The 27,516-nt window shown below is 34.9% G+C and overlaps 1 protein-coding gene across 4 annotated transcripts in view; it reads left to right on the top strand.

Annotated features, from left to right (window-relative positions):
• Nipped-B (Nipped-B cohesin loading factor) overlaps positions 1-27,516 on the top strand; it is a 212,886-nt gene that overhangs the window by 111,742 nt on the left and 73,628 nt on the right. For all 4 annotated transcript variants that reach the window (XM_081762740.1, XM_081762741.1, XM_081762738.1 and 1 more), the window contains exons 5-11: positions 2,948-3,844; positions 16,576-16,712; positions 17,903-18,131; positions 20,492-20,656; positions 21,621-21,797; positions 24,256-24,446; positions 25,562-25,793. In XM_081762740.1, coding sequence (XP_081618866.1) covers positions 2,948-3,844; positions 16,576-16,712; positions 17,903-18,131; positions 20,492-20,656; positions 21,621-21,797; positions 24,256-24,446; positions 25,562-25,793 — 2,028 coding nt within the window. The remainder of the gene's footprint in view (positions 1-2,947; positions 3,845-16,575; positions 16,713-17,902; positions 18,132-20,491; positions 20,657-21,620; positions 21,798-24,255; positions 24,447-25,561; positions 25,794-27,516) is intronic.

The raw sequence follows: 27,516 nt of genomic DNA, 5'->3' as shown, positions 1-27,516 counted from the left end.
TACATTACATCAATTGCATGAACATTGGCAGAGTTTATACTCTCATTTACTCTTACACGTAGCCTGTCGTCTTGGTTAAGTTCCATAGCTCTTAAAAGCCTTTTCTCAGTAGTAGCAGTTTGTACCAGATGCAATTGATTGTGCTTGGTTGCTCCGTGATAAAAAAAATTATTTAACTTAAGAAGTAGTTTTCGCTCTTGGAAAGAGAGTTTTCAAGGAAAGATTTTCTTCATGTTCCCACTGCTACAAGCTTTGACACGGCTTCAGAAACATTATGTCATATGTCCTTTGTGCGTTGCCCTTTGATAGCAAGAGCGATGTCGTCTTGCCTTTCTTGCTTCCAAGTCATCTACTATTTTACACATTCTATGTCACTCCATGTTGCTCTGTCCTTGATGCATTTGTATAACTTTCCTTAGTTTTGACTCCGATACACTTTTCTTGTTCCCTGTTGGCACAACAAACACAGTGTTCGTATGGTGTCCGATGGATGCCGCCTCTTAACCGACGGTGGAAACTTATACTTGGTAAATGCTTTCATCCTCTCTCTTACGGCTTCATCACTCCGTTACCTGCAATAAAAGAAAATCAGTTTCGAGTACAGCAGTGTAAAATATATCTAGTCAGGAACGTGAAATTATCGCATGACAAAAATATTGAAAACGTATATTTTCACAGACTTGTCTACTATTAAAATATAAAGTAAAGTAAAAAGGTAATCATCAAAATTGGAGCTTGGAGACTCGAAATGTCGCACATTTTATGAAAACTCCAGCTGCTAGTTTGAAGCGACACCATTGTGAAAGTAGTATCAAAGCATAAATTATTATTATTATTATTATTATTATTATTATTATTATTATTATTATTATTATTATTATTATTATTATTATTATTAAAAAACGAGGGACCCGACGTATCGCATATTTTATGAAAGTTCTAGCCGTCATTTTGAAATCACGCCAGTGTGAAAGTGAAACCATAGTATTTTGATATCCTGAGACATCTGGAAACTCATGAGAAATAGTCCTTTGCTTTCTTCAAGAATGAGCATACGAAAAACCGTATGGTCCCTGACTAACGTGAATGGTCTCAGATTCAGTTGCCGATTGAAGCTGTAATTTAATTGTAATCTTGTGACGTTAATGATTTTATTTATTTATCGTAAAAGAACCACTTCTTATTAGAAACTTAGAAATCCCAGTTCCCAAGACGTTAGATGTATAGATTCTCGAGTAGTAAGGGTCAGGAATACTTATACTGTTTTACTACCAGTATTTGATTTTGTACTATAACTATATGTTCTAATGTAAGTTCATTCTATACTACAACTATTTCATGTATAAATAAGCTATCAGTGTACGTTAGTTTAATTTGAAAAGTGAAACCGTACGTGGAGCGTTCATTGCAAGGCGTGACTGAAGTTTATTCCGATCACTGCATTAAAATTTGCGCGCGTGTACTTCGTGAAAAAACAGTGTAAATTTTGAAAATCACTTCTTGCCTAAGTGAGTGAACATGTAAAATGAACTGAAGGAATAGTTACCATAGCTGTGTTCATTGGGAAACAGAAAATATACAGGAGCAGAAGGAAAGATGTGTTACGGTTATCTTTGTATAACTTGACATTTGCTTCAAGGAAGTCATTGACCTGTACTTCTTGAAGAGAATATTACAAAAGAGTTATTTTTATTGTTACCAAAAAGTAACATTCATGATTTTAAAGGTACCCATACTGTTTGTCAGCAAAATCATGCTTTGTTATACCTTTTTCTGGTGTTCGGGAGTTTTGTAGCTACTTTCGCGAAGTGAATGATATAATAAATTGTAATGTTCGCTCTGATATTCGAATTAAATTCTTGCATTCCATTAATTGATAAGGGTTAGGTGGTAGAATAGCAATATGCTGAATCTCGTCCTCTTGAATAAAGCCTTTTTCAATTCAATTCAATTTATAGCCTAATATGATTCATATCTTTGGTTATTCACTATACTCTATTCGTGTAGTTGCTTACTGTATGTTATATAAGCGCTTACTGCTTTAAGCACTTGTGTAATTCATTTTGGTAACTATTCTTGTGTTTATTTCATTCCTACGGCGTAAATAGACTAGCTGGCTTTTTGACTAATCAGTTCATTGTCATTCGTGAATATCAGAGGCTCGTAACAACTTGGTATTGCTATTGCTACGTAATTGAACGTCGTACAATTTGGCCTTGATTCATAGTAGAGTTAAGTTGATTTTGAGTTTAACGTCCCGTTCAACAGCGAGGCTGTATGAGACGTGGACCTACTGATTAACGTGTAATCCGAACCACATTACCTCCCGCCGGTTGATTCACAGTAGAATTTTCTGATCGTTTTGTAATACTAGTTTGTATTTGGATATTTAATGCGCAGTATTATTAACAGTATAAACTTTTAATGACGTTTTTCGCTTTTTTTTCGTGTTTTTCGTATGTTGTGTATGTATAGGATAGTTTGTTATTTAAACTTTGTACATAACTTTTGTATTCTTTTTGAATAAACATATAAGTTATTTGGTGCCATTGTAGTGACTTACGAGTACTCTGGTAGTGTTTTTTTTTTTTTTTATATATATCAACTAGTTAGTCTGTTTAGTCTCATTGCTTGATAGACGAGAGCTTCAGGAACGATTCTTGCACTATTCAACATTTCTGTATCAATAATAATTTAATTGATCCAAGAAGTCAAGAGAATTAACCATCCAATTCAATTTATTTTTATAAATTTTATAAATGTTCACATGAAAAAGAAACATCTTTGTGAAATTTGTGACTACTATAGATAAAAATCTTATCGAATACTCTCTGCGAAATTGTCTGAAAAAATAAAAATATAACTTTTGTGAGTATTGTATAATAATTAATTGAATTAGAAATGTCTGTATTTTTGGAGTAGCACTAAACGTGTTTTTATTTTCCAGCTAACTCACCTCGCCAGCCGCAGTGGAACCAAGGACCATTATACAACAGCTTCAATCAGGCATCGCCACCGAGCTATGGTCAACCTTCTCCATCACCAGCAGCATACTCGTCACGTGTTAGTCCATACCCTTCAGACCCATCACCATCAAGTTCACGTTACACTCCACAGGGCAGCCCCGCTCAATCTTCTGTTCGCCTTCCTATATCATCAGAAATTCAGGGATCTCCATCTCAGTATCATCCACAGGGAAGTCCGTATTCAACCCAGCCCCACCAACAAGGAAAGCTTCCTGTGCAGAACAGTACGAGCACAAAACTCGTTGCAAATAAAGCCTTTTGTGGGCAGAACTTTCATGGTAGCCAGATGCTGATGACAACCACCATGACAACCACAACTGCAGCTACTACAGCGTTAACAACAACAACTACTGCGACCACTACGTTGCATGGTGTGGGTTCATTATCAGCATCGTCGGTTGGTGTAATCCAGCAAACGTCAGCCCAGGCTGGATCTGGGTTATCGTCTTCGTTAAGTGATCCATTGGTGAATTCAAGTAGGACTACACAATCACCAAACGCGGCAGTGACGTTACAACAGAGAGTGTCAGTGATTACAGAACCAAGGCTTGATCGTAGTAATGACAATTCGAAAAATCAAAGTAGTGGTGATAATGAATTGAATTTTAATAGTCACCAGCAAAATTTGTGCAATGACGTCAGCACGAATAGTGATAGTACAGTGAGTGAAAGTACCTGTGCGATAAAAGGGAGTGTAGATTGTTCTGTAGTGAAAGTTGAGGGTGAATCAGTTGTAACTAACAAAACGTGTAACGCAGTTAACAGTGATAAGTTATCGAGTGCTCCAAGGACATGTTCAATAACATCATCTCTAAAAGGTGAGTTGCTTTCGTTAATAGGCCACGCAAAGAAGTATTTAGATTACACAAATGAAATTGGTTACTTTAACTTAAGACTGTTTGAAAGCGAATTCAAGTTAGAAAAATCAAGAATGATTTTCTTGAAGCCATGCATGAAGTAATGTGAAAATGGTACGCAGTTATTATTATTATTATTGTTTTCTCCACTCCTCATCGGAGCAAGTGATATACGGGCCACCCAAGTATATTATTTTCCTTTCTGTTTTCCCTATATTCTGGAGCTTACAGGAAGTTTCTTACAATTGTGTGTGTCCAATATTACGGTCACCTTTGTTTTTTCTTCAATTCCAACTGTTTCAAGTGCATTGCTCAACGTCTTGTAGACCACTCCGGTATCCAGCATTACTACTGGTATTATTTTTACATTGTTGGTCTTCCATTATTCTTTTATGTTTTAGGCTAGTTTGTACTTTCTTTATGTCTTCTCTGTGTGCTTTTTGCAGGTTTGTTGCGTTTGTTATTGTGATGTCTCTTTCTCTTTGTTTATTACTGGGGGGCGCGGTGGCTCAGTGGTAGAGCGTTCACCTCTGGTGCTTGGGGTCCCGGGTTCGATCCCAGCCTCCGCCAAGTGAACTTTGTGGTGGACAAACACCGTGCTCGTGGGTTTTCTCGGGGTTCTCCCGTTTCCTCCCACTTTCTTCATTCCACCATTTCACTCATCTCTCATTATCACCGTCTCCTTTAGCCTGACCGGCATAACCGTGGGACGTAAAACTTAAAGATTTCATTTCATTTTTCTTTGTTTATTACTGTGATGTTCGGCCTTTTATGATGATTCTTTATCACTGGCGTTGTTCTATCCCAATGAAGTTCGTGTTTATCTGTTACTAGTATGGCTTCCGGTTGGTACTACTTCTGATATCATTGTCTGTTTCATTGCTATATCTTGATGTATGATTTTTGCCACTTTGTCGTGTTTCTCCTTCTAACCAGTTTGTGTTATCATTGAGCATCCAGCTGTGATATGTATTGTTTCTTTATATATTTGACATCTTTTGCATTTGTCATCTTGTATGGTGATGTTTTTCAGAATGTGCTTTTTATATTTATTATTGTCGTCTATTCCGTGGATGAAGCCTTCTGTTTCTAGGTGTAAATATCTTTATTTTCAACCACTGAAATATTGTAACCCTATCTATATGTTCCTGGGTTACTTGTTCCGGGAATCGCCCATGTAGTTTTTCTTTTCTTTTTTTTTTCTCCTCTTCATTGGTTCTTTATGTCCTTTGTTCTTTGTAATGCTTGTATTACTTTCGATTCCTCCGTCTGGCTTAAGTGAAGTGCTGTATATTTGTGGTGCGCTTTTACATTACTTTGTGTAGTTCTGAATTTTCCTGTTTTTCATAGAAATAGTTTCTTAGTATTTGAATTTGCCTATAATGTAAATTTCGGATGTGAGTAGTCTTCTTCCTCCTCCTTTTCTTGTTAATAATACTTTCTTTAGCAGCTCGTGGGTATAGTATTCTGTTCTCTGTCATTACTGTTCTAGTTTTCCTTTCGAGGTCTGTTAGTTCGCTCTCTGTCCATTCTATTATTACGAATGAGTATGTAGAAACCGATATCGCAAACATGTTAGTAGCCTTACGTATGTTCTTATTGTTGAGATTTGTTTTGCATATATCTTTCAAATTTCTGTTGGTAATTTTATTTCCTCCTTTATCTTTTAGTATTCTATTCTGGAGTGGTTAGAACTTAGTATACTTCTTTCGTCTTCATGAATTCTATTGTGTCTTCCGTGGTTAACTTATATTCTTTGGCTATTTGTTTCTCTTGATTAACCTTCATTGTTTTGCATTTTTCTATTCCAAACTTCATTCTTACATCTGTCGGGAACATTTCAGTGATCTTCAGTAGATTCCTCAATTGATTTTCCGTGCTTGTGTATAGTTTAATATCATCCATATATATTATGTGTGTTATTTTAAGTCTGTCTGTTTTGGTTCAGTTCAATCCATACTTCTTGTTGACTAGCAACGCTCAACAGTAGTTCTGACAATGAATTGGGTCCTAAGTAGAATAGCAGCGAAGTTAAGCTATTTCTTTGGAATATTCACCACTTCAATTGCATATCTTCTATCTCTGGTTCTATGTAATTATCTTTTGTTTATAGTGTTGTATTCCATCTGCTAATGTTTTGTACAAACAGTATAAATTTCTTGTTTACTCCATACATTTTCAAACAGTACAAGATCCAGGAGTGCGGTATTGAGTCGCATGCGTTCTTGATAGTCTATATATGCTGTGTATATGTTCCTGTTTTCATCATGAACCTGGTTTGTTATTACCGCGTCTATTACTAAGTGCTCTTTACATGCCTGTGGGTATCTTTTGCAACCTTTCTGCTGCACTGCTATTGTTCACTTCGCAATGTTTTGTTATTTTATTCGTAACACATGCTGTCATCATTGTATATATGGTGTTTAGGCATGTTATTGGTCTGTAGTTGTTGGGTCGATTATCTTTGTGTTACTTCTGGATTAGGTATTATGTTCTTCCTCTCGTGAAAAAATTCGGCATTTCTGCAGGATTTTCTGTGAACTTTCTGATATAGTTCAAAATTGTCCCGGGAAGTGTTTTGAGTTGTTTATACTAATGATTATGGATCTTATTATTTCGTGGTGTCTTCCAGTTGCGTATTTTTTCTTATTACTTCTCTAACTTCTCGATCTGTTATTTCGTAATTTTCCATTGGTTTCCTTGTTTTCAATGTGCTAATCTTTATTATTATTATTATTATTATTATTATTATTATTATTATTATTATTATTATTATTATTATTATTATTATTGTTATTATTTTGAACATTTTGCTTCAGTATTACGTACGTGTGTTTCGTTTTCCATAGTTATTTCCAGTAGTACTCTATTTTTGTTTCTGTATTTGTTCTGTTTTCTAAGGGATTTGCTTTGCTGTCAGTTTCGTGTGATACTTCTCGTTCAGTGTGAACAGTCTGTTATCCTTTCTTGTTGCTAAGCTGTTGTTATATCTTTTCAGTCTACTGTTATATCTTTTCAGTGTAAGTTTTTGTTTTCCAGTGTATTTTCGTATTCTGTTATTTGTTTGTTGTGTTCTTCGCGTCCCGTGTGCCTTTGCTTTGTTGAAAATTTTCTACATGTGTTCTCATTGTTTTCCTCTGTTACCGTTAATTGTTACCCTCTGTTACCTCTTTCGTATTGGTTTCTTCCTAAATGTTGCTCTATATTTCTGTTAGGCCTTTTTTCCCATGGATATTTCTTCTGGGGTTTGTTAGTTTATTTCTCTAGTTCGTCTTTGTTTTTGTTTCTCTCCTCTGTGGTTCTTATGGCTAAGGCTGTGCAGTATATTATTGGGTGGATTTTGTTAAAAGTTTCTACTTTGTTCGCTTTCTGTGACAATAATTTATTCATTTGGTGTGCTAACTGTCTTAGATTTCATGATTTGGATTGTTCTCGTTATTTGTGTCTTCTGTGCTATTTATATTTTCTGAATTCTTTGCTATGTTTCTGTCGTTTTCATTTTCTTTCTTTGTTTTCGTAGCTATTGCTTTTGCTGCTGCTTCTTTAATGGTATTCGGTTATTTACTTTTATTATCCGTGTCTGATCTGATATTCTGTGATCGTTTTTATTATTATTATTATTATTATTATTATTATTATTATTATTATTATTATTATTATTATTATTATTTTCTTTCTTAGTTTAATCTCTTCTTTACAGTCTTCTTATTACGTGGTGTTCTTGTGACAAAGTTGCAGAAGATACGAGACAGTGATAATAAGTTGTAGCGTAATTTAATGTTTGCATGTTAATTATTTGTATTAAGCAGTAACTTTCGAAGATGTTCTAAGTTATTAAACACATATTACCTAGGTACGCTTTCCGTTCATATTGTACAATCCGCGGCAAAAAACCTGCAACATGAGGATGTAAGTTTATTGTGAAACTACGCCTAACAGCACAGGGAATGAACATAACGTCTAAGTGCAACGAATCACGCCAGCATAAACCTCGGCCTCCTCCCGTGCACACTTATTTTGGAACAAAAGACTTCGTCATTTCACAATAAACTTATATGCTCATGTTGCAGGTTTTTTGCCGCGCATTGTACCAATATATATATATATATATATATATATATATATATATATATTGGTACAATGTGAAGAAGAGCAAGAAGAGCTTCGTTTTCTTTGTGAAGAAGAGCATGCATCCTTCGTGCAATGTACTCGTCGTGGGAGGTGTCAAGTATGAGTGGAGGCCTAAGTATATTGCAAAACGCACAAACAATTCGCACATAGTCCCCAATAATGGAATCTGGGTATTAGGCATAATATGTTCAGGGACTTAAATCTCTTCATTCTGGAATTGGTGGATTGGACAACACATTTTTGTTGCCATACGAGACTGGTTGGCTTATTTCACGTAAACATCTGGCTTCAAGTTCTTGTTATCGAAGTGATGTGCGCATCACCTGGAGCTGTCTGGGACTATGACATTAACCTTCATATATATATATATATATATCTGCGCTTGTGCCTGAGCGGGAATTACAATAAACTGTGAACTGTTTGGGCAGATAAATGCACTTGTTGTGAGCAGAAGTTGTCTTCGTCAAGAGAAATGTTACCGTTTATGGGCTTTTACACACTTTTGTGTTGCTTCTGGGACAAACTCTAGATCCTTAGTCGTCTTTTATGAAATGTCGTTTGGTTGACTGTTCAGCGTGACTTCCCGCTGGTCTGCCTCTGATCGGTGCTGAGGTTGGATCTGCTGGTTGATTATGGATTGTCGTTGAGAGTTGGCTTGATGGTTTATCTTTGTTTGGCGTGGCGGTACAGACTGATGGCTTCTTTTGGGCCGAAGATGCATTCTGGTCGGATGCTGTATCCTGTGTAGTAGTTTGTAGGATGCGGCAGATCTCTCGAACTTCCCAGTATTGTCCGAAGAAATGCTGCGTAAACTAACTATCGACGTTTTCCAACTCAAACAAGCATAAAGCTATACTAAGGAGCATGTGCACACTGGATTCGCCCATGAATTCTTTCTTAATTAGCAAAAGGATTATGTCAGTCGTGTTAAAGTCCAGTCTCGCCACACGGCTTCCCGCACCTACACTCTCTGGATAAAATAAGATGTTGCTGATATTCTGGAATCGTACTCCCCGTGTAAGGCCGGTGCCAGGGTGATAGGCTTCTGTGCTCACGTAGCTTCGGTTTTGTGGTATCTAGGGTTTCGCACGCACAACCCAACCGCATTCCATAGTCCAGCATCTTAGGAGGATTACGTTAAAGATGCCCAGGGTAAAGTGGATGATGACTGAACTGACGATGCAGAATACGATCAAGCATTCTTCAGGACGATATTTTACACAAAAGCCTTTACATATTTTCCTTTGATAGTTTATTGTTTGCATAATTGATTTTTTTTTTTTTTTTTTTTTTTTTTTTTTTTTTTTTTTTGTGCTTTACTGTGGATTCATATCATACATGCGATTTCAAGTGCAACGTTTTGTTTTATATATAGCGGACTTCAAGAACAATCTGAATCTCTATTATATTCAAGTAGACATATCAGACTACAGTTTAACACTTTTGGTGTTGTTCTGAGTGTCCGCTCTATTGTTACTACAACTCCGAAAACCAATATTGATAGCGAAATACAGGTTGACCGAACACGCTTTTTCCTAAACAAATTGCTCTCATGATGTAACAAATCAACCTGTGGTCTTGCTATTTGGTTATTTTATGTGCCTTTATCAGCAGAACAAAACATTATTAAGAATTTTGCCATAATGTTGGCGCTTTCCACGAAAATCCGTTTCTCACGCACCTACGTCGGCTTTTCGAAGGTTTGAGTTAGCGGTAACTTCCGGACGCTCTACAGGGACAACCGGAAATGATCTCAACATAATCTAAACGACCTTTGACGCGGAATATTGTGTAGTTAACAGGTATCAATTTTCATAAAACTCCATTGATAGGCAGAAATCGGCCCTTACCATGACCCATGCTTTTCAACCTAATTAGGAATGAAGTCGTGTTGTCTAACTCTTAGCGTAGCTTAAAATGTTCCAGTAGAATCAATGTACAACGTACACAAGAACAGGGCTCATAGCGAGTCACTTCTTTTAACTAAAAGTTACTTTTTTCAAGTTGGTCACTAAAGGTTACTTTTTTTTTTTCAAATTTGTCACGAAAAGTTCCTTTTTTGGGAGGTAAAGTGACTTTTTCGTGTGATTTATGTTTTGCATTGGCAGTTTTCTAAGAAAAATATAAAAATAAATGGAAAAAGGCAGAAACTTGTTACTCATCACTCTTCTGAAAGCTTCAGTACCTACTGCCGCATGTGAAACAGTCAGCTTTATTCACACTTCAGCTTTTATTCTTTCTAAAGCACAGTGGATGGTTGGTGGATGCTTAAGCTCTCAAGGTGGGGTTGAGAACCCTTCTGTGTCTATTCTTTCTTCTATCATAATAGTCTTTTAGTTTTCTCTCGTGATAGTTAACGCTCCGCTAAACGTTGTGTGTGTGTGTGTGTGTGTGTGTGGTTCATCATGTTCGTCTTGTGTTATGCTTCTTGTATGTTCTTCTTAAGAGTAGGTGATGAATTTGAATATTTCATGGCTTTGAGAACTCTCAGTGCTAAGTTAAATATAATGTCTGGGATGAAAAAATTCAGAAATTCGGCAGAACTGGTTCCACTTACTCAGAAGCTTCGTACATCTGTTGTCTGCTTACCGTAACTACAAAGCATACTTAGAAAACCTAAGAAAGGATGAAGCTCAAAAAAGAAGAAGTAAAGAGGAAAAGATGAAACAAAACAACAAACAGAGAGAGAGGTGATGGAGAAATTGACAAAGGAAAAAAGGGGTATGATGAGATTTTGGTCACTTTTTCGTGTGCTTTTGGTCATTTTTCAACTATTTACAAGAGACCAAACCAAACCACCATGAGCCCTGCAAGAACAATATTACACTTTAAGTTTTAATCATGTTGAATTTTCGTACCAAATGAAATAATATATGTAAATCAAAGAAAAGTAGCTTTATAGAGTATATATATGTTCTCCAGAACTTTGAGATTTTTTAAGGAGATAATATTTTGAAAGAGAAAGTAGATAACGGCAATACGTTTGCGTGAAAATGTGCCGATGTGAAATAGTATAAATGTATTTTCGCAAGGTGGAAGAATGATGGATTTACGATTCTAAACCTCATTTCCTGTGTCATCCTTTCAATACGTTTTCTATATATGTTCCACTGTACGAATTAAGCTGACAAAGCGTGTTTTTTTTTTATTGTGGAAACATAACTGGAAAATACCAACCATCATGATTGAATTTACTTCTTGTTTTCTTGAAATTCCTTAAGATAATCACTTGAAAATGTACAGCGTCGTTTTATATATATATATTTATTTGTGTATTCCAGAGCACACACACACACACAGTGCAAAAATAACTTTTCTTCTTTTCCTATCTCGGAAGAAGAGATACGCTGAATTCTTGTATTATGTTGCGAGAATAATGCACTCGAGATTGAATCATATATTGAATCGCTGAATAAAAGTACCACAACCAAAGGGAGTCAGTGTCAACCTCTGAGCGACTAAAATGATGATCTCGTTCATTTGGGATCAACATGGGATTTTACTACTTGCTTTCCAGACAAAGGGACCACAATTACCATTATATACTATGCCTCACTGCTGCGTGCGTTGAGGGATTCTGTGAAATCTCAGAGCATGGCATGCTGACAAATGGTGTTTGCCTCCTCGAAAACAACCCACCCGTTCACTGCTCGAATGATGGCCAGACAAATGCACGACCCTGGGTCAGGGTTTGCCCAAGTGGGTCCAGCCCGAAAAAAACCCGGTGTTTTTTTCGGGTTGGACCCACCTGAAAAAAAAACTTTAAAACCGACCTGATTTTTTTTTGTTAGTGTATTATTGGTACAACTAAGGTGATCACATTGAAAGTGATTTTTTTTATCAGATTTTAGACTTTCTTTGGGAGAATCAGGTGCTCTGACGTTAAGGTATACAACAACATTCAACATAAGACCTTTATAAAGTTCTGAATGCACTAAATGAATTAAAAGAAAGAAGAAAGAAAACTTAGCCTGAGATAGTTATAGAACAAATTAATGTATGGATTATGCTTATAGCCTATTCGAAGTAAAATATGCAATTTTGTACTTTAGAAAATACTTTCTGTAAATAGTGTGCTCGTGGACTCGGCGATACCGAGGGACGTTATCACTCATACGTTTGACGGGTTTAAGGCCATAGGTGCCGGTATTAATAATAAATAAATAAATACATTAGTAAAACTATTAGTATTATTTCTTAATGTAAAATACAAGTATTCTTCAGTAAAATTTGGTTTTCCAACAACAACAGTTTAGTTCAGTCATTTGTTGCTACTCTCCAAATAAACATTCTGTAGAGTCAACACCAGCAATAGCGTAAAAATTCTTCTCAAATTTAAGAAACTTAATGCTCGGAGTTCCGAAGACAATGTAACGCTTACTATTTCATGTGCTGAATTCAATTTTCCGTACTAGTGGAAGTTTCGATGTTAAGTAAAGAAACCTGTATTTTCGGAAAAAATCTGCCTTGTGAAAAAAGCGCTTGGGAAATTCCCGCAATTGAACGCAGAAGCATCGGAAATGAATACTTCAACAATAAAACTATTTATTTTACGCTGGAAGATTTTTAATTTCATTTAAGACATTTTGAAACAGTTACTTTATAAAATATGATATGAATTATATCTTTGTTAATTGTTTTAAATTAATTTTCAGGAGAGAACCGTCTTGCAACAAATGCTCGACAAAATCCCGTAATTGAACGCACAAATTATCGGAAGTGAACTTCAACAGTAAAGTCACTTTTTTTAACCCTGGAAGATGTTTATTTCATATAAGATATTTTGAAATATTTATTTATTTCATACAACATGAATTGTATCTTTCTGGGAGACCTGGGTTCGATTCCCGGCGGGAGCTCATGTGGTTCGGATTCCACGTTAATCAGTAGGTCCACGTCTCATATAGCCTCGCTGCTGAACGGGACGCTAAACTAAAAAAAAAAAAAAAAAAAAAATCAATCAAATGAATTGTATCTTTATTTTAAATTAATAGACTCCTTTTGGTATTCATATTTGGGGAACGTCAGTCAGACTTCTGGGATACTTGATCTACATTTGTTCGTTTGTCTGCCGAGCTCCTTCATGGCTAGGTGGTTAGCGTACGCGTCTTCGGCGTGGGCGACCCGGGTTCGATTCTCGGCGGGAACTCATGTCGTTCGGATTACATGTTAATCTGTAGGTCCCCTCTCATATAGCCTCGCTGCTGAAAGGGACGTTAAACACAAAATCAACTCAACTCGTTTGTCTGCCTCTGCCACACACACTACAGGGTGCAATTATCGGTCTTTTAAGTTAAAATTTTCCGAATACAAGCACGAGACACACTAAATTTCCTGTATAGATTTTGGCGACATACCAACGTAAAATTTCAAAATAGCGAGTATCCACGCTACAAATCGCAATTTTCAGTCTTTTAAGTTGACATTTTGACGGTGGAAGCAAGAGATATGCTAAATTTGCTGTATAGATTTTCTCGGCGATCCAATGTAAAATTTCAAAATGGCGGCCATTTTTCCAAAACAGCAGTGAGTAGAAAATTGTTGCAAGTTGTGACAATGTCAATCTTGAAATATAAATCACATTTTAACACTTTTACCCCAAAGACATTTACCCCAATCTTGAAATATTTCGAAAAAAAAAAACGGTTAAACCCGAAAAAAAAAACATATGGGCCCAGGTGGGTTGGGCTCTTTCAAAAAAGCCCGGGTTTTTTCAAACCCAGCCCTGCGTATGAAATCCGTCATAGTTCGCGTTTTCTCTTGACCACAAACTATCTTCATTCCACCTCTTCCAAACCGTGCAGTTTTTTCCTAGAGGCAAGTGCTTCTGCGATGTTGCCTATCTGTTTTTTGAGGTGCAGTAATGAATTTTGGACCACTACACTTTACTTCATGTTCGGACCTATAACAGCAACGACAGGGCTCATAGCGAGTCACTTTTTTTTTTTTTTTAACTAAAAGTATTTTTTTTTAATATATTTTTTTTTTTTCAAATTTGTCACTAAAAGTTACTTTTTGGGAGGTAAAGTGAAATTTTCGTGTGATTTATGTTTTGCATTGGCAGTTTTCTAAGAAAAATATAAAAATAAATGGAAAAAGGCAGAAACTTGTTACTCATTACTCTTCTGGAAAGCTTCAAAACTTGCTGCTACATGTGAAACAGTCAGCTTTATTCTCACTTCAGCTTTTATTCTTTCTAAAGCACAGTGGATGGTTGGTGGATGCTTAAACTCTCAAGGTGGGGTTGAGAACCCTTCTGTGTCTGTTCTTTCATCTATCATAATGGTCTTTTAGTTTTCTCTCGTGATAGTTCACGCTCCGCTCAACGTTTTTTTTTTTTTTGTGTGTGTGTGTGTGTGTGTGTGTTTGTGTTTGTGTTTGTTTTTTGTTTGTTTGTTTGTTTGTTTGTTTGTTTGATTTGGGTGGGTGGGTGTGGGGTTCATCATGTTCGTCTTGTGTTATGCTTCTTTTATGTTCTTCTTAAGACTAGGTGATGAATTTGAATATTTCATGGCTTTGAGAACTCTCAGTGCTAAGTTAAATTTAATGTCTGGGATAAAAAAATTCGAAAATAGGGCAGAACTGGTTCCACTTACTCAGAAACTTCTTACATCTGCTGTCTGCTTACCGTAACTACAAAGCATACTTAGAAAACCTAAGAAAGGATGAAGCTCAAAAAGAAGAAGTAAAGAAGAAAAGATGAAACAAAACAACAAACAAAGAGAGGGGGTGATGGAGAAATTGACAAAGGATAAAAGGGGCATGACGAGATTTTGGTAACTTTTTCGTGTGCTTTTGGTCACTTTCTCGTGTGTGTTTGGTCACTTTTCAACTATTTACAAGAGACCAGACCACTATGAGCCGTGAAACGGTGCAGAGTTCCGAGCTGTACATTACCAGATAACCTACACAGGCATGCAGGATTACACATGTAAAATTTAATTTCTCTACGACAGGGTTGGCTGGTTTAAACCCAAAAACGAAAAATGTCCGTAAAAGTGTAACTATTCGTAAAATCTTGATGAACACCCATTTGTAGATTATCACGTTTCACTCCCATATATTATTCGTACCATATTCAGACCTACATTCCCCATTCTTTACTCAAAGAGATTATATTACAAAAGCAACTTTTTTTTTATTTAACTTTATGGATGTTTCTTTTGGGATTTTTTAATAGTTTGTTATTATTGTTATGCAATCAAAGGAAAATTATAAACATTAATTCGTTTTAATAATGTTTACTATTGATAAAATACATCGAAATGCTGTAATTTTTGGGAAGGGGGTCATACAAACCCCACGATAGGTAATTATTGAAATAACAAGAATCTTTTGTAACTATTTATGTATAAATGTGTCAGAGCCAAAGTGGACTCAAATAATTCGTATCTTCATTCACTTTTCCTACTGATATGCAAAGTAAGTTGTTATATTTCTTTAACTTGGACTAAACGTCGTAGTGAACTGACTTGGACTAAATTAGTTCTTCTGTACTCTGTAGTACTTTGAAATTGTTCGTATGTAATTCTGTATAATGGATCCGCTTGTGCAATTGTTTATCTTTTTGTCCTTCTGTACTAATGACTCTTGACGATTATATTAACAAATATGTAAAGATCAGTCAACATATTTTTATCAGGAGTCCTTCGTGAGTGAGTCGGCAGACTTATCGCATTTGTGGCCAATTAGTCCCGGTTTCGAGTTCAAATGGAGGACAATTTCTCTCGGATGTAAGCCGAGAAGCGGTTTGAATTCCGCTTTAAGCTTATGTGACCCCTTCCAGCATAACCCGGTTGTTGCATACTAACACTAAGGAGAAACAAGCTTACTTCTTTCTATCCATATGTGATACAAATACATAGAGCAAATTATTTAAACATTTTTTTTTTAATAAAAAACATGGTTTTTGCCAACCCTGCTCTACGATGTAGGGAAGTGGGTCAGGGTAAAACTTTCTCGTGCACCTGATGTTAGCCAGCAAATTTCAAACAAATCATAAATGTGCAAATTACTCAAACTATTGATTTGCGACCCCCTTTTCCTATAGGTGAAAATGTTTTAAAATAACTGTAGAATATCCCCTTGCAAGGAATGCATCAAATTACCAGTCACCCCGTATATATATAATCTTCGCACAGGTTATTGAATTAGTATTATGTCGGATGACGTAAGTTTATATATTGTGTAATTAAAAATCATATACAGCTATTCTGCAAGAATATTTGTATGTTAAACTCAAACTGAATGTAATTATTCGAATCAATTTCTGCTAAGCTCCCATTTTGTTTCCTAAGTTTTGTTTTATATTTCAAATTAAAATGCGCTGCTTTCCTCAAACCCGTAGTTTTGATCGATGAAAGCAACACTACTCAAATTCTGACTTGAAAAATTAAACCAATGAAAATAATCATATGTGATTGGGTCTTGTGTACTTATTCAGAAGAAATTGCATGTTTTTTTTTTCTCTTTCTGTAAATATATATTTTTTTTTCCATATTTATATGTTGGAATTGATTGATAATTAATTTGTAATACTTACTGTTATTCTGGATTTCCAGGATCTTCCCCAAGCAAAGAAGCCAAGACAAATTTACTTAAGAAAGAACAGTCCAACCTTTCATCAGAAAATGAAAAGAAACAACAAGATATGAAAATGAAAGAACCTGTCGTTAGGTTGAACAAACTCTCAGCGGAGGTATGTGGTACACAAGTTATTCTAAAGGTAAAATCCATATTTCGTTTATGAAATAAAATTTTGAGGTATTGTAAGAGAGGTCTACATAAATATATAACGCTCTAGTTTGATTGTGTTTTGACTTGGTTTGTGTATGCCAAATGACAAGTTATTTCTTTTTTGAACATTTACCAGGAAAATTCATGAAATGAATTTTTGTGGCTCCGTAATTGATTTATAGAGTTTGTTAACCTTTTTGGGGTTTCGATCTACAAGTATACAAAAACTGCAACTTCTAATATTTCAGCATAAGGCCCAGTATCATTTCCATGATCATCTAAATACACATCTAAATGTTTAACTTTAAAAATAATCATTGTAAGTTCACAAAAGCTTGAAATTATGAATTTCCAATATTGAACGATATGGACTAATAGGTTAATTAAATAATTATAATTATTTCAATCATTTGATACCAAAGAGGAATGAAAATCAAACCTACGAGGAAATTGAACAAAGTGATTGATGGTGCTATTAATCGCAAAAGATTTATTCAGTTAGAATAAGTAATATATGATCATTCTTCAGTCGTTGGGGTGTTGTTACTGGTTATATTTGCATTATAATGATCTATTTCTTAGTATAATTTTTATTGTATGATTGACTCTAATGAATAATCGAGCACATATTCATATTTATTTAATATTGATTAATAAATATCAGGTTTTTCTGTAATAAAAATATTTCGTTTTAGGACTGAAAACAATTGAACGAGTTACGACAATGTATAGTCATATTCACGATTTTTTAATTTTATTAATTTTTAAAAAAATAATTCCTAAGCTCTTGTTTTGTTTAAGGTAGCAGCAAAGATAGGAACAGCTGCTCACTTCTTTGATTTTTTTTCCAAAGTTATGTATCAGAACAAGTCTCTTACGGGTGAACCGATTGATCTTTTAGAATTAAGGTGGGTTCTCAAGGTGTTCATATACTTATTTTGTAACATGACTGTATGTTATAGGCCATACAGTGAAATAAATGAGTAGAATAAAATATGTTGCAGAGAGGTAAAGTACTTGTTCTGATATATTAATTAATCCAAGCTGTGAATTTTATCTCAAATCAAATGGATAAGTGTGTTAACTATTGAATGTGGAAGTTGCTCAATTTACATTTGCTTTCATAAAGTATGTTCAATTGTGAATTTCCAGGATCAGGCACTAATGCAGAAAAGCTTGAAAGCTTTTGCTGAAAAGTCACCACTTCTAGCAAGTAAACTGGGGTTAACATCTAACCACAAAATATCGACACGTAATACTAATATTGAAAGGACAAAGTATAAAGAACTAGACTCTGGTTCAGAAAGTGAAGGTGAAACGAAAAACAAAACCAAGTATTTTAAAGCAAGAGAAAAAGAGAGGGAACTACAAAGGAAGAAAGGTAAGTATATTTTCTTTTCAAGTGTTAAATATAATGTTTACTAGTATTTGTTACTTACTTATCTTGGCAGGAGAGCTTTACACAAGCGTTTGAAACAAATATTTTTGTAATTAATTTTGTACTATATGAAATTCTCAATTTGTGATATGTAATCTGCCAGTGATTGTAGAATGGTGATGGTTTCATATATACAAAAATAAATATTTCTAGCTTTGACCGTAGCGTGTAGATTCTGAAAGTTATTGTTTAATAGTGTGATTGTAATCTAGCAGTACTATTTGGTGCCAGTTAAAATTTCAGCTTTAATTAATTAGTAGAGGACCGTGGTGGCTCACTGGTAGAGCGTTCACCTCTGGCGCTTGGAATCCCTGGTTCGATCCCAGCTTGCGTCAAGTGAACTTTTTAGTGGACAAACACCGTGTGCGGGTTTCCTCGAGATTCTCCCGTTTCCTCCACTTTCTTCATTCCACCATTTCACTCATTTCTCATCATCACCGTCTCCTTTAACCTACCCGACGTAAACGTAAGACGTAAAACTCAAAGGTTTCATTTCATTTTCATTAATGTGTAGAAAGAACAGTAACTAACAAAATAATAATTTCATGTATAGTAGTATAGTCTACGTGATATCAATGCTGTTGACACATAAGTTTTGCTAAATTTACTTTCGTATCAGTATCTGTTGTTAATCTGAATATTGTCTTATAACAGTATGCGGTGTAATTGTTTTACATTGTTGTAAACTCGCCAAAAAATATTTGCAGTTCTAATTGCTAGATATGGTTGCGATATATATGAGAAAAGTGAAGAAAATTAATTGTTTGTGTATAGAGGAAGTTCTTTCATCACAGTTTCAGTGGATCCGTGGTTACTAGAAGTGTCTTTATATTCTTGCATACAAATTCTAAGTTTAATTCAGCAAAAGGATACATAACATGATATTCGTTAGATCTTAAGAACACAAGAAAGTTTCTTTATCACTAATTGTTCCATTGCTTTCTCCTCCGTTACACAGGTCTGCCTCTTAACAGGAGGGGCACTGAATTCCAAACATATTTACATTTTTTTATATATAAATTAAAATAATAACTAGGTTAAATATGTTGTGTATGTATATAAATTTGTAATTATTTTAAACTTACTTCCAACATGTAGTAATCAAGCTTGTTGCAATGATGAATCATTTGAAGGGGTTATTTATATAGATACATGTAATATAAATTATGTTACGAACATTTAAATAATAAAAGCTACAATTCTTCTTTGTGTACTAAACATGTTAGAAATATATTTGGAGTGGACCGTGAAATTATTTTATTAGTATGTAACTATTCTACAATTTTTATCTCTGTCTAGTGATAGAAATGCCGGGTAATCTTGCCTGCTCCCTGTCGGCTGTGTGTTAGAAAAGAATATACGTTTGAATGGTTAGCTGGACTCCCGCAGTCTCAGTTCTTGTGACCCTGCAAGACCGTGCAATGCAGCCTAACCTGCCAGGAGCTGACAAAAATTCGTTAGATCAACAGATGTAATACTTTAAAAATGAGTCTTTGAAATGTATAGTTTGCGCTTGTTTTATATAAATAATTTATTTTCCTTCTTCAAAATATCAGCTTACTCTACCTATTGTGAAATTTTACTATTAATCGTAAGAGTAGGATCTTCTAGTGAGTGTATGGCGTCTTGAGGTGTGAATGTTTCCGAACATGATGACGATTTTCGTGACGGGTATACACGTGATGAATAAAAAGACTCGTTGGCATGAAATGTTTGTTTCAGGCATTTTACCAGTATTGTGATATCAGCTGTCATAGATGTTCATTAATATACAGAGACTGGCTCCAGGCACAACAGGAGGTGTGGACGAGCCAGAAAGCGAACTAGGTAGTGGTTAACGCACTGATATGGTAAACTAGATGCCCGGGATCGATTCTTAGTCCAGTTGTTTATTTTATATTTTGAATTTAATTGAATTTGCATGAATAGAGAATACGGTGTGGGGAAAGGAACAACTTGTTTAATCAATTTATCATACATAGTGTAGTGTCCCATTTATAATTACACGTATAATAACTATTTTTAACACTTACTTTTCATTTCGTAGAACCAGCATTCTTTAGTTACCCCTGAGTAGTAAAACTTTCTGTTTTCCAGGTAACTTCGTTGCTAGTAATAGCATTTTTAAGTCCAATGTTCTTATAATTGACCAATTTGAAAGTTAATCTTTGTATTCAGTGATAATTTGAGGGATGCTCCATGGGGAAATGTGAAATCATCATCATTCGTGTTCCCCTTGGTTCAGGAGGTTCTTAATTCATAAAGTCGAAGCATATGTTAAACTTTGGTATTCTTATCCGCAGAAAAAGAAGAAAGGAGAAAGAGACGATCATCCGAGGATGATGATGAGTACGTACCAGATGCGGAATTTGGAACGTCCCTCTCAGAAAGGATCAAAAAAAGAAAACGAGGAAACCAGAATCAACGATCATCGGATAACCATGCGGGAATAAATGATAGCAGTGAAGGTAAGTATAAGACGATGATGATCAGCATTTGTTATCTGATACCAATTTATTTTCTTCCCTGTTACAATCATTTGGATCTTCCATTATGTATTCCAAAGTACCTAGTTGTCCAGTAGATCTAATCAATTCGACAAAGGTTGATCGTTACCGAAGTTGGAGAAATGTATGTCAGTTAATTCATTCACCCGTTGAAATATGTAGACTTCGTTACAAGTTTTTGTTTCATATAGTCTCGCTTAACTGTTACGAGGTGTTTTATTTTTCTTTCTTCGTACATCGTTTTAAATATGTTGGTATCTTCCACTTTTTCTTTTTTGCCGAAGTGGTTTCAGTCCAGAGGCTTTTAATGTTACAACACGCTGTCTCACAAAACCCACAGTTTCTTCAGGTAAGAGTAAGAATTCTTGATCCTGATAAATAGTAGCTTCAAATATTTGAGACAAAAAGAAACATCTTTAAATTCAGTAATTCTACATAAGAATAAAAGTACAGAATTCAGTTGTATTCCAGAGGTCTGTAGTTCTCGAGTTTAGTTATATTTCAGCATTTGTTAGCATATGCAGAAGATGAAGTAAAGTTATATTTTGGACTAAGCCAGTAGTTGTTAATTTTAAATAAAATAAAGGCAGTCTTGCTCTTCTTAAGTAAGTTTTACAGAGGAAATTCAAATGTGAGGTGATATAGCTAATCAAGCCAACACTCTGTAGAAGCTTATACATAGTGTTAGTGTACGATGAGAAGTGCATTTAGCATATAGAGCCGCAAGAAATGTTTTTCTAAGTTCAAAAACATGTTCAAATATCAGTATGCAGTTAAAATATTATTTTTCTCGATACCTCACACGAGACTTCAAAATCGGATTAGAGAAAAGATAATTCGTAATTATTACAAGTGAGATTTTATGTTTAAGTAAGATACATAAAATAATTTCATTCTCTCCTCATAAGAAGTATTGCCCTTTCAGATGTATCAACGTTTGTGCCAAAGAAGAAAGTAAGAAAATTAGAGAGGAAGCTGGTACCAGTGTTGGAGAAATTGAGCGTGGAAGAACTTATGGAAACAAATACCTACCAGAGATTTAATCGTTCGATTGAAATGATCTTTGATAGTACAGAAGATGTTGACCTAAATGCTGAAATAGGTAAGTATCTTCTATAAGTTTACGTAAAATTTAGTGGAATACCAACTATATCTAAAATTACTAACCATCTTTAAGATTTAAAATAAATAAATGAATCCGACCAAAGTATGTTCAATAAGTTAGAAGTTACGCCATTTCAAACATTGCACTGCAAAAGTCACTACGACATAGTGTTGACAAAAGCATGGGAAGAAGGGGAGGTCACTACCACGTAGGTAGTTCGGCACTGAAAAGTTAAATTACTCTAGAAATTGGAGTAAAAATAAAAATAGGAATGAAAAGATAATAAAAGGAATATAAAATGATAGTAAAAATAATATAGGTATATAAGAAACGAAGACGGTGTTATTAATGGGGTCATTGTAGACGATAGTTAAAATAGTCCATCCCGTTATTCTAACTATACATTGATATTTTCTAAAATCAGAATTATTGTTCGTCAAGCTTTCACATCGTTATCACTATGGAGACAAACTTTATAGAGGGTATTTTATATATATATATTTTGATCTAGATTGTGAAGTGAGAGTACTGCTGCTTTCTTCGTTCTTTCTTTAATGCAAATTTCGAGGAGGTAGTTCTAAAAGACACCAGATAATCCGCTGCGCCCCCTTAAGCTTTGGACCACCTGGTTCTGAAATCTAAATGTGTATTATATGTAACCGTTCTCGAGTCTAGTTTCGTTATTTCGTTAGGTCTTCAAAATTAAAATTGAAATCAACAGAAGTTATTAGAATAAAATTATCAGTATTTATTTGCATGAAGGCTGAAGGTTGATCATTGTTTTTTGTAGTTCAGTCTTGTGCTTTGTGAATTGGTGTTTTCTTTTACATTAAAAAAATCTTTAGCACGTGACGTAACAACGTAGTTCATCGTACATTAGTATCTAGGGAGAATATATGACTGTAATTGTAATGTATAAACAAAACCAAATCCAAATAATCGAAAATACAAGAAAAAAAGTGGTTAAAATCCGCTGTAGTTATGCTATATAAACAATGCCAAATTGAAATATTCCTATTTATATCACACACACACACACACACAGAGTATAAAGTTACTTTCCCGCCACTACAACAGGCTTTAATTTAGCATTCCGGCGTTTATGCGTGTGTAGGCTAAAACATACGAATGATAATATATTTTACGGGTGCTTAATTTGAAATAGATTTTCAAAGAAAGCTGTGTTGTCGATAAGAATTACTTGGGCTGTGTCTCATTAGTAGATCGGGTACTGGAACTGGACGACACCCGTTTCAAAATAAAGAAATAAAAAATGAGGATTTCAAGATATTTGAAGAGAGAGTGTAGGTGAGGGAAAGAAGGGATGAAATCTGATATTACAGTACCTGTTGTTTCATTATCTCTGCTGGGCTCCTTGGAGTCCCTTTGATGATTGATCGGTGATCTGCCGTTTTAGTTATAACGTAAACTGATTCTCTAGCCATTGAGCTAGATTCTGCCGTTGACCGAATTAAAGATTGTTCGACTAGTTTTCTAACTAACTGACTTTGACGTTCTCCAGCCAAGTCCAAAGACTGGCCCCGACTAACTCTGAAGTCTGGCTCCTGACTGACTCCAACGAACTCCAAAGATTGTCGCCGACTGACTCTTCGTTTCCGGGTTGAACGGAGTATTTAAGGATCCAAATCTTTTGGTGATCTTGCTGACTCCAGACACGTGTCGATGAGATGATTTCATTTTAACAAGTACTTTTGACGTTGGAGATGGTTAGATAATCAGGAAAGGAACTTTCTCAGCTTTATTACATAAAATACACATTGACATAATACATTACATAAACGTAAACAAACACTTTCACGATTTAGCAATGAAGACACGAAATACGGAAGAATGCATTAACCGAATTCCTAGACGTAAATGGATTTTATTAGCTAAGTTTTCCGAATGTCTAATGTTATTGATGTGTACTAAACAGCTTTATGCAATCAGAAAAAAAAAATAATATCTTTACAACACTGATGACAGTCCTTAGTGAGAATTACGTATTTTAGACAAACAGTAAATGAATGAGTGGGTAATTAATACAAATTAATAATTAATAAATATAGATCTTTTCACACATAATGTTAAAAGAATTCGTGGGATGAGAAAAAGGCAGGCATGAAACTGATTAACCCGAGAAGACATACGTCCATGATGATGATTACATGTCCTGAAGTTATTTCAAGGGAGTGCGCTATCTGAGATTTTCCTTGCTGACATTCACAGTTTTATAACTGGATGTAACATAAAACAGGTAATTTCATATAGAACACCACAAAATCATTCGGGGTGTAGTTATTATTATTTCTTAAGGTTACTTGTAAATGTTCATTAGTTCTAAAAGCTTTCAGGTTGCATGTGTTTTGATTATTATATATATATATATGAATTGATAAAAGTTGTGTCAGATTTTCTAGTTGATACCTGCTCACAAATCTCTCTTACTTTGTAGATGAAGAAACGGACGTTCCATCAGAAGCCCTTATTCCTAAGTATCAGCTACAAGACTTGTGCAGTGAAGCAGCTAAGCTGAAAACGTTAGGAGCAATGGAATCAATTCCTCCTGAACGATTGGTTCGTTTATTAAACATATTGGAAAAGAACATCAGAGATGGAGTAAGAGTATCTCCCATTGCGGATCCTGTAAGTTTATTTATTATAAATAGGCCTCTAATTTACAAGGCGCATGTCAAAGAAAGGACAGTTTTTTTTTATTTATTTATTTATTTATTTATTTTTTTTTTAATTTAAACATAGAACTGGCAACTCTAACCAAGCTGCGCTTGCATACAGTTCCAGTTTTGCCGCTGGTAATTTATTTTGTCTCTTTTCTCCTCGACCTGAAAAGTGACTGCTGCGCAACTTTCCAACAGCAGTAAAGTTCTCACGATATCAATTCACGGTTGGCTCAACTCTACAGCTGCAAATTTCTACATAGAGGGTCTACAAAAGCTTGTGCTACGTTATCAAAATTCCTTGGAGCTTCATGATGACTATGTAGAAAAGTAGTCAAGGTATATACTTCTATAGAATCAACAATAAAGTGTATCTCTTATTTTCTTCTTTGCAATAACCAAACTTTTTTTTTACATGCACCTTGTAAATGTGAAGTATCACAGAGTAAATGTGCGGGGCTACAACATTTCTGTATTATCTTACGTTTCTTTTGGCGAATCGATATATATATATATATATATATATATATATATATATATATATATATATATATATATATATATATAATATTTAATTAATTGTACGAATTCAGTAGAATAATGTCCAATTATTGACTGACATTTGCTAGCCGTACTGTAAATAAATAAACATTGAAGGCAACAAAACAGACCAAATATTAATGACGAATAGTGAAAATTTATAACCAGCTTCTTTTCTGAGTAATGCTTTACACAATTGTCACATTAAATTTTCACCGAGGATATGCTTTCTTTATGTAAATTGTAGTTCAAAAAATTGGATATTATACTAGAAAATTAAATGAGAGGAATATGGGCTGTCTCAATATAAAATAAATATTAGTAATTTGTTCAGTAAGGAAAGTGACTAAGTTGTACATGTTAATTTAATAATAAAGCAACAATGACAAAATTGAATTTACTTCTTACAATAGTTTTGATGTTATAAATTATAAAAATAATCATATTGGCTGGCGTTCCTGAATGCAATGGATATATTAAGCTTTAACTTGTTAATTGGTTAGAATCATATTAATGTTAGCTATTGATTTTTGCCTTTTCAAGGATGATGATGAAGAAGAAAGACAATTGTGGTTGGAGTTAGCAATGGAGCGAGTAATGCGTGCAGTGGATGCTTCGCTGACTTCTCTGTATATCATGACTTCCCCTAATATGCCAAAAAGAATATACTTAGAAGATGTTATTGACAGAGTGGTGCTTTTCACAAAATATCAGCTCCAAAATACGATTTACCCGTCGTTTGATCCTGTATATAGGGTGGATTCTAAGAATAAAGGTAAGGTCTTCTGGGAACATTTTTCTAAAAATTTGGGAACTTGTTTGTATAATGGCGTAACCAGTTCTTAGAATAAAGAAATCCATCATTCCCCTTTACAATATACATTTCAGTAAAAGTGTAATGATAAAAGCCCGTGAGATATTCTATTTTGGGCATACATTTTGAACCCCCTACCTCTCTTAGGATAAACCCTTTAACCTAAGTGACACGATAAAAACTCAGCGTAAGGTAGGTTTTCTGTTCCAAAAGTAATTTAAACGGGTCGTCCGTTTGACCAACCCCGAGACCTATGGATTCGATACTAATTTCTGTCATTTTGGACATTTTGTTTTTCACCCCGATGGGGATATGAACTATCACTTGAAAGCATCTGAAGTGTCACTATTCATCTCAGCGACTCTGAAAACTATGAATGGTGAACTCCTCATGTGTTTTAAGTCCCAAGTTAACTCCCATTAGCCCCCCCCCCCTCCGGAGGTGGGGTGGGAAGGCGACACGTAAAAATAATCGAAAACGGCCGATATTATTGTCAAATTCATAGCTTTCAGAGTCCCTAAGGTTGATGATAGGTTCGATGGCCTTTAAATCCAAGCTCAGCCCCCTGTGTCCCTAAGGGTGTGGGAAGGAGGTGAAATGTGAAAGTAATTGAAAACAACCCTTAAGGAGGGCCGTGACAGTCTTGATGCCGTTTATGTCCTCGTTTAACCCCTATTGAAACTCCTTAGGGGTCGGCAAGGGGATGAAATATAAAAATAATGGAAAACAATCTATATCAGTGTCGAATCCCATTCCCTATAGCATGAAAGTCCAAATTCAGCCCACATCGGCATAGAAGGGATGAATATTAAAATGTCAGATGACCGAGATTAGTGTTGAATTTATAGTTTTTGGTGTCACGAAGCAGTTAGGTGACAATTCTGATGACATTTAAATTCACGTTTAGTCAAGAACGGATATATCAGGTGGGAATTTACAGGGACAACGCCGAAGTTGTTCTTCGGGCATTTATATATAATATTTAAACGTATCAATATAAATGTGTATTCCATCGTAATTCTGAAACACCTGGAGCAATTTCAACCGGACTTGGTTGATATATGACTCACAGTCTGGAAAAATATATACTAGGAATAGGTATAAGACATTCCAAGGTGTGAAAGTTGGAAGGGGTGATATGTAAAAATAATCCAAAACAACCGATATTGGTTTGTGATTCATAATTCTCGGGGTCGCTGAAATGAATAGCGACGCTCCGAATGCCGGTTAAGTCCAACTCGAGCCCCATTGGCAGAGGAGTGAAAAATAAAATGTCAGAAATGACTAAAATTAGTGTCAAATTCACAGTTTTGGGATCGGGGAAAACTAATGACCCTTTAGAAATGACTTTTGGAACATAGTACCCACCTCAAGCTGAGTTTTTAAATCATATCAATTTGATTAAGAGGCGTGTGCTATGAGGGTAGAGCATTTCAGAATTTAAGCTAAAAGTAGAGTATTTTCTGTATTTTTATAATTACACTTTTATAGAAATACGTATCATAAAAGGAAAAGGGATTCAGATATTTTCCATAAACCTATTCTTCTCGTGCAAAGAGCAAGCATTTCAGCTATATATATATATATATATATATATATATGTGTGTGTGTGTGTGTAAAATGTATATATGTGCATTGGGTGTTCTAAAAATGGCGCCCACGGAATACAGAGCATTATTTTACA

Source organism: Thermobia domestica, chromosome 6 (assembly GCF_964235325.1).
Source record: "Thermobia domestica chromosome 6, izTheDome1.hap1.1, whole genome shotgun sequence".
Lineage (NCBI taxonomy): Eukaryota > Metazoa > Arthropoda > Insecta > Zygentoma > Lepismatidae > Thermobia > Thermobia domestica.
Note: the sequence above shows the minus strand (reverse complement) of the source record. Positions and strands in the feature narration are given on the sequence as shown.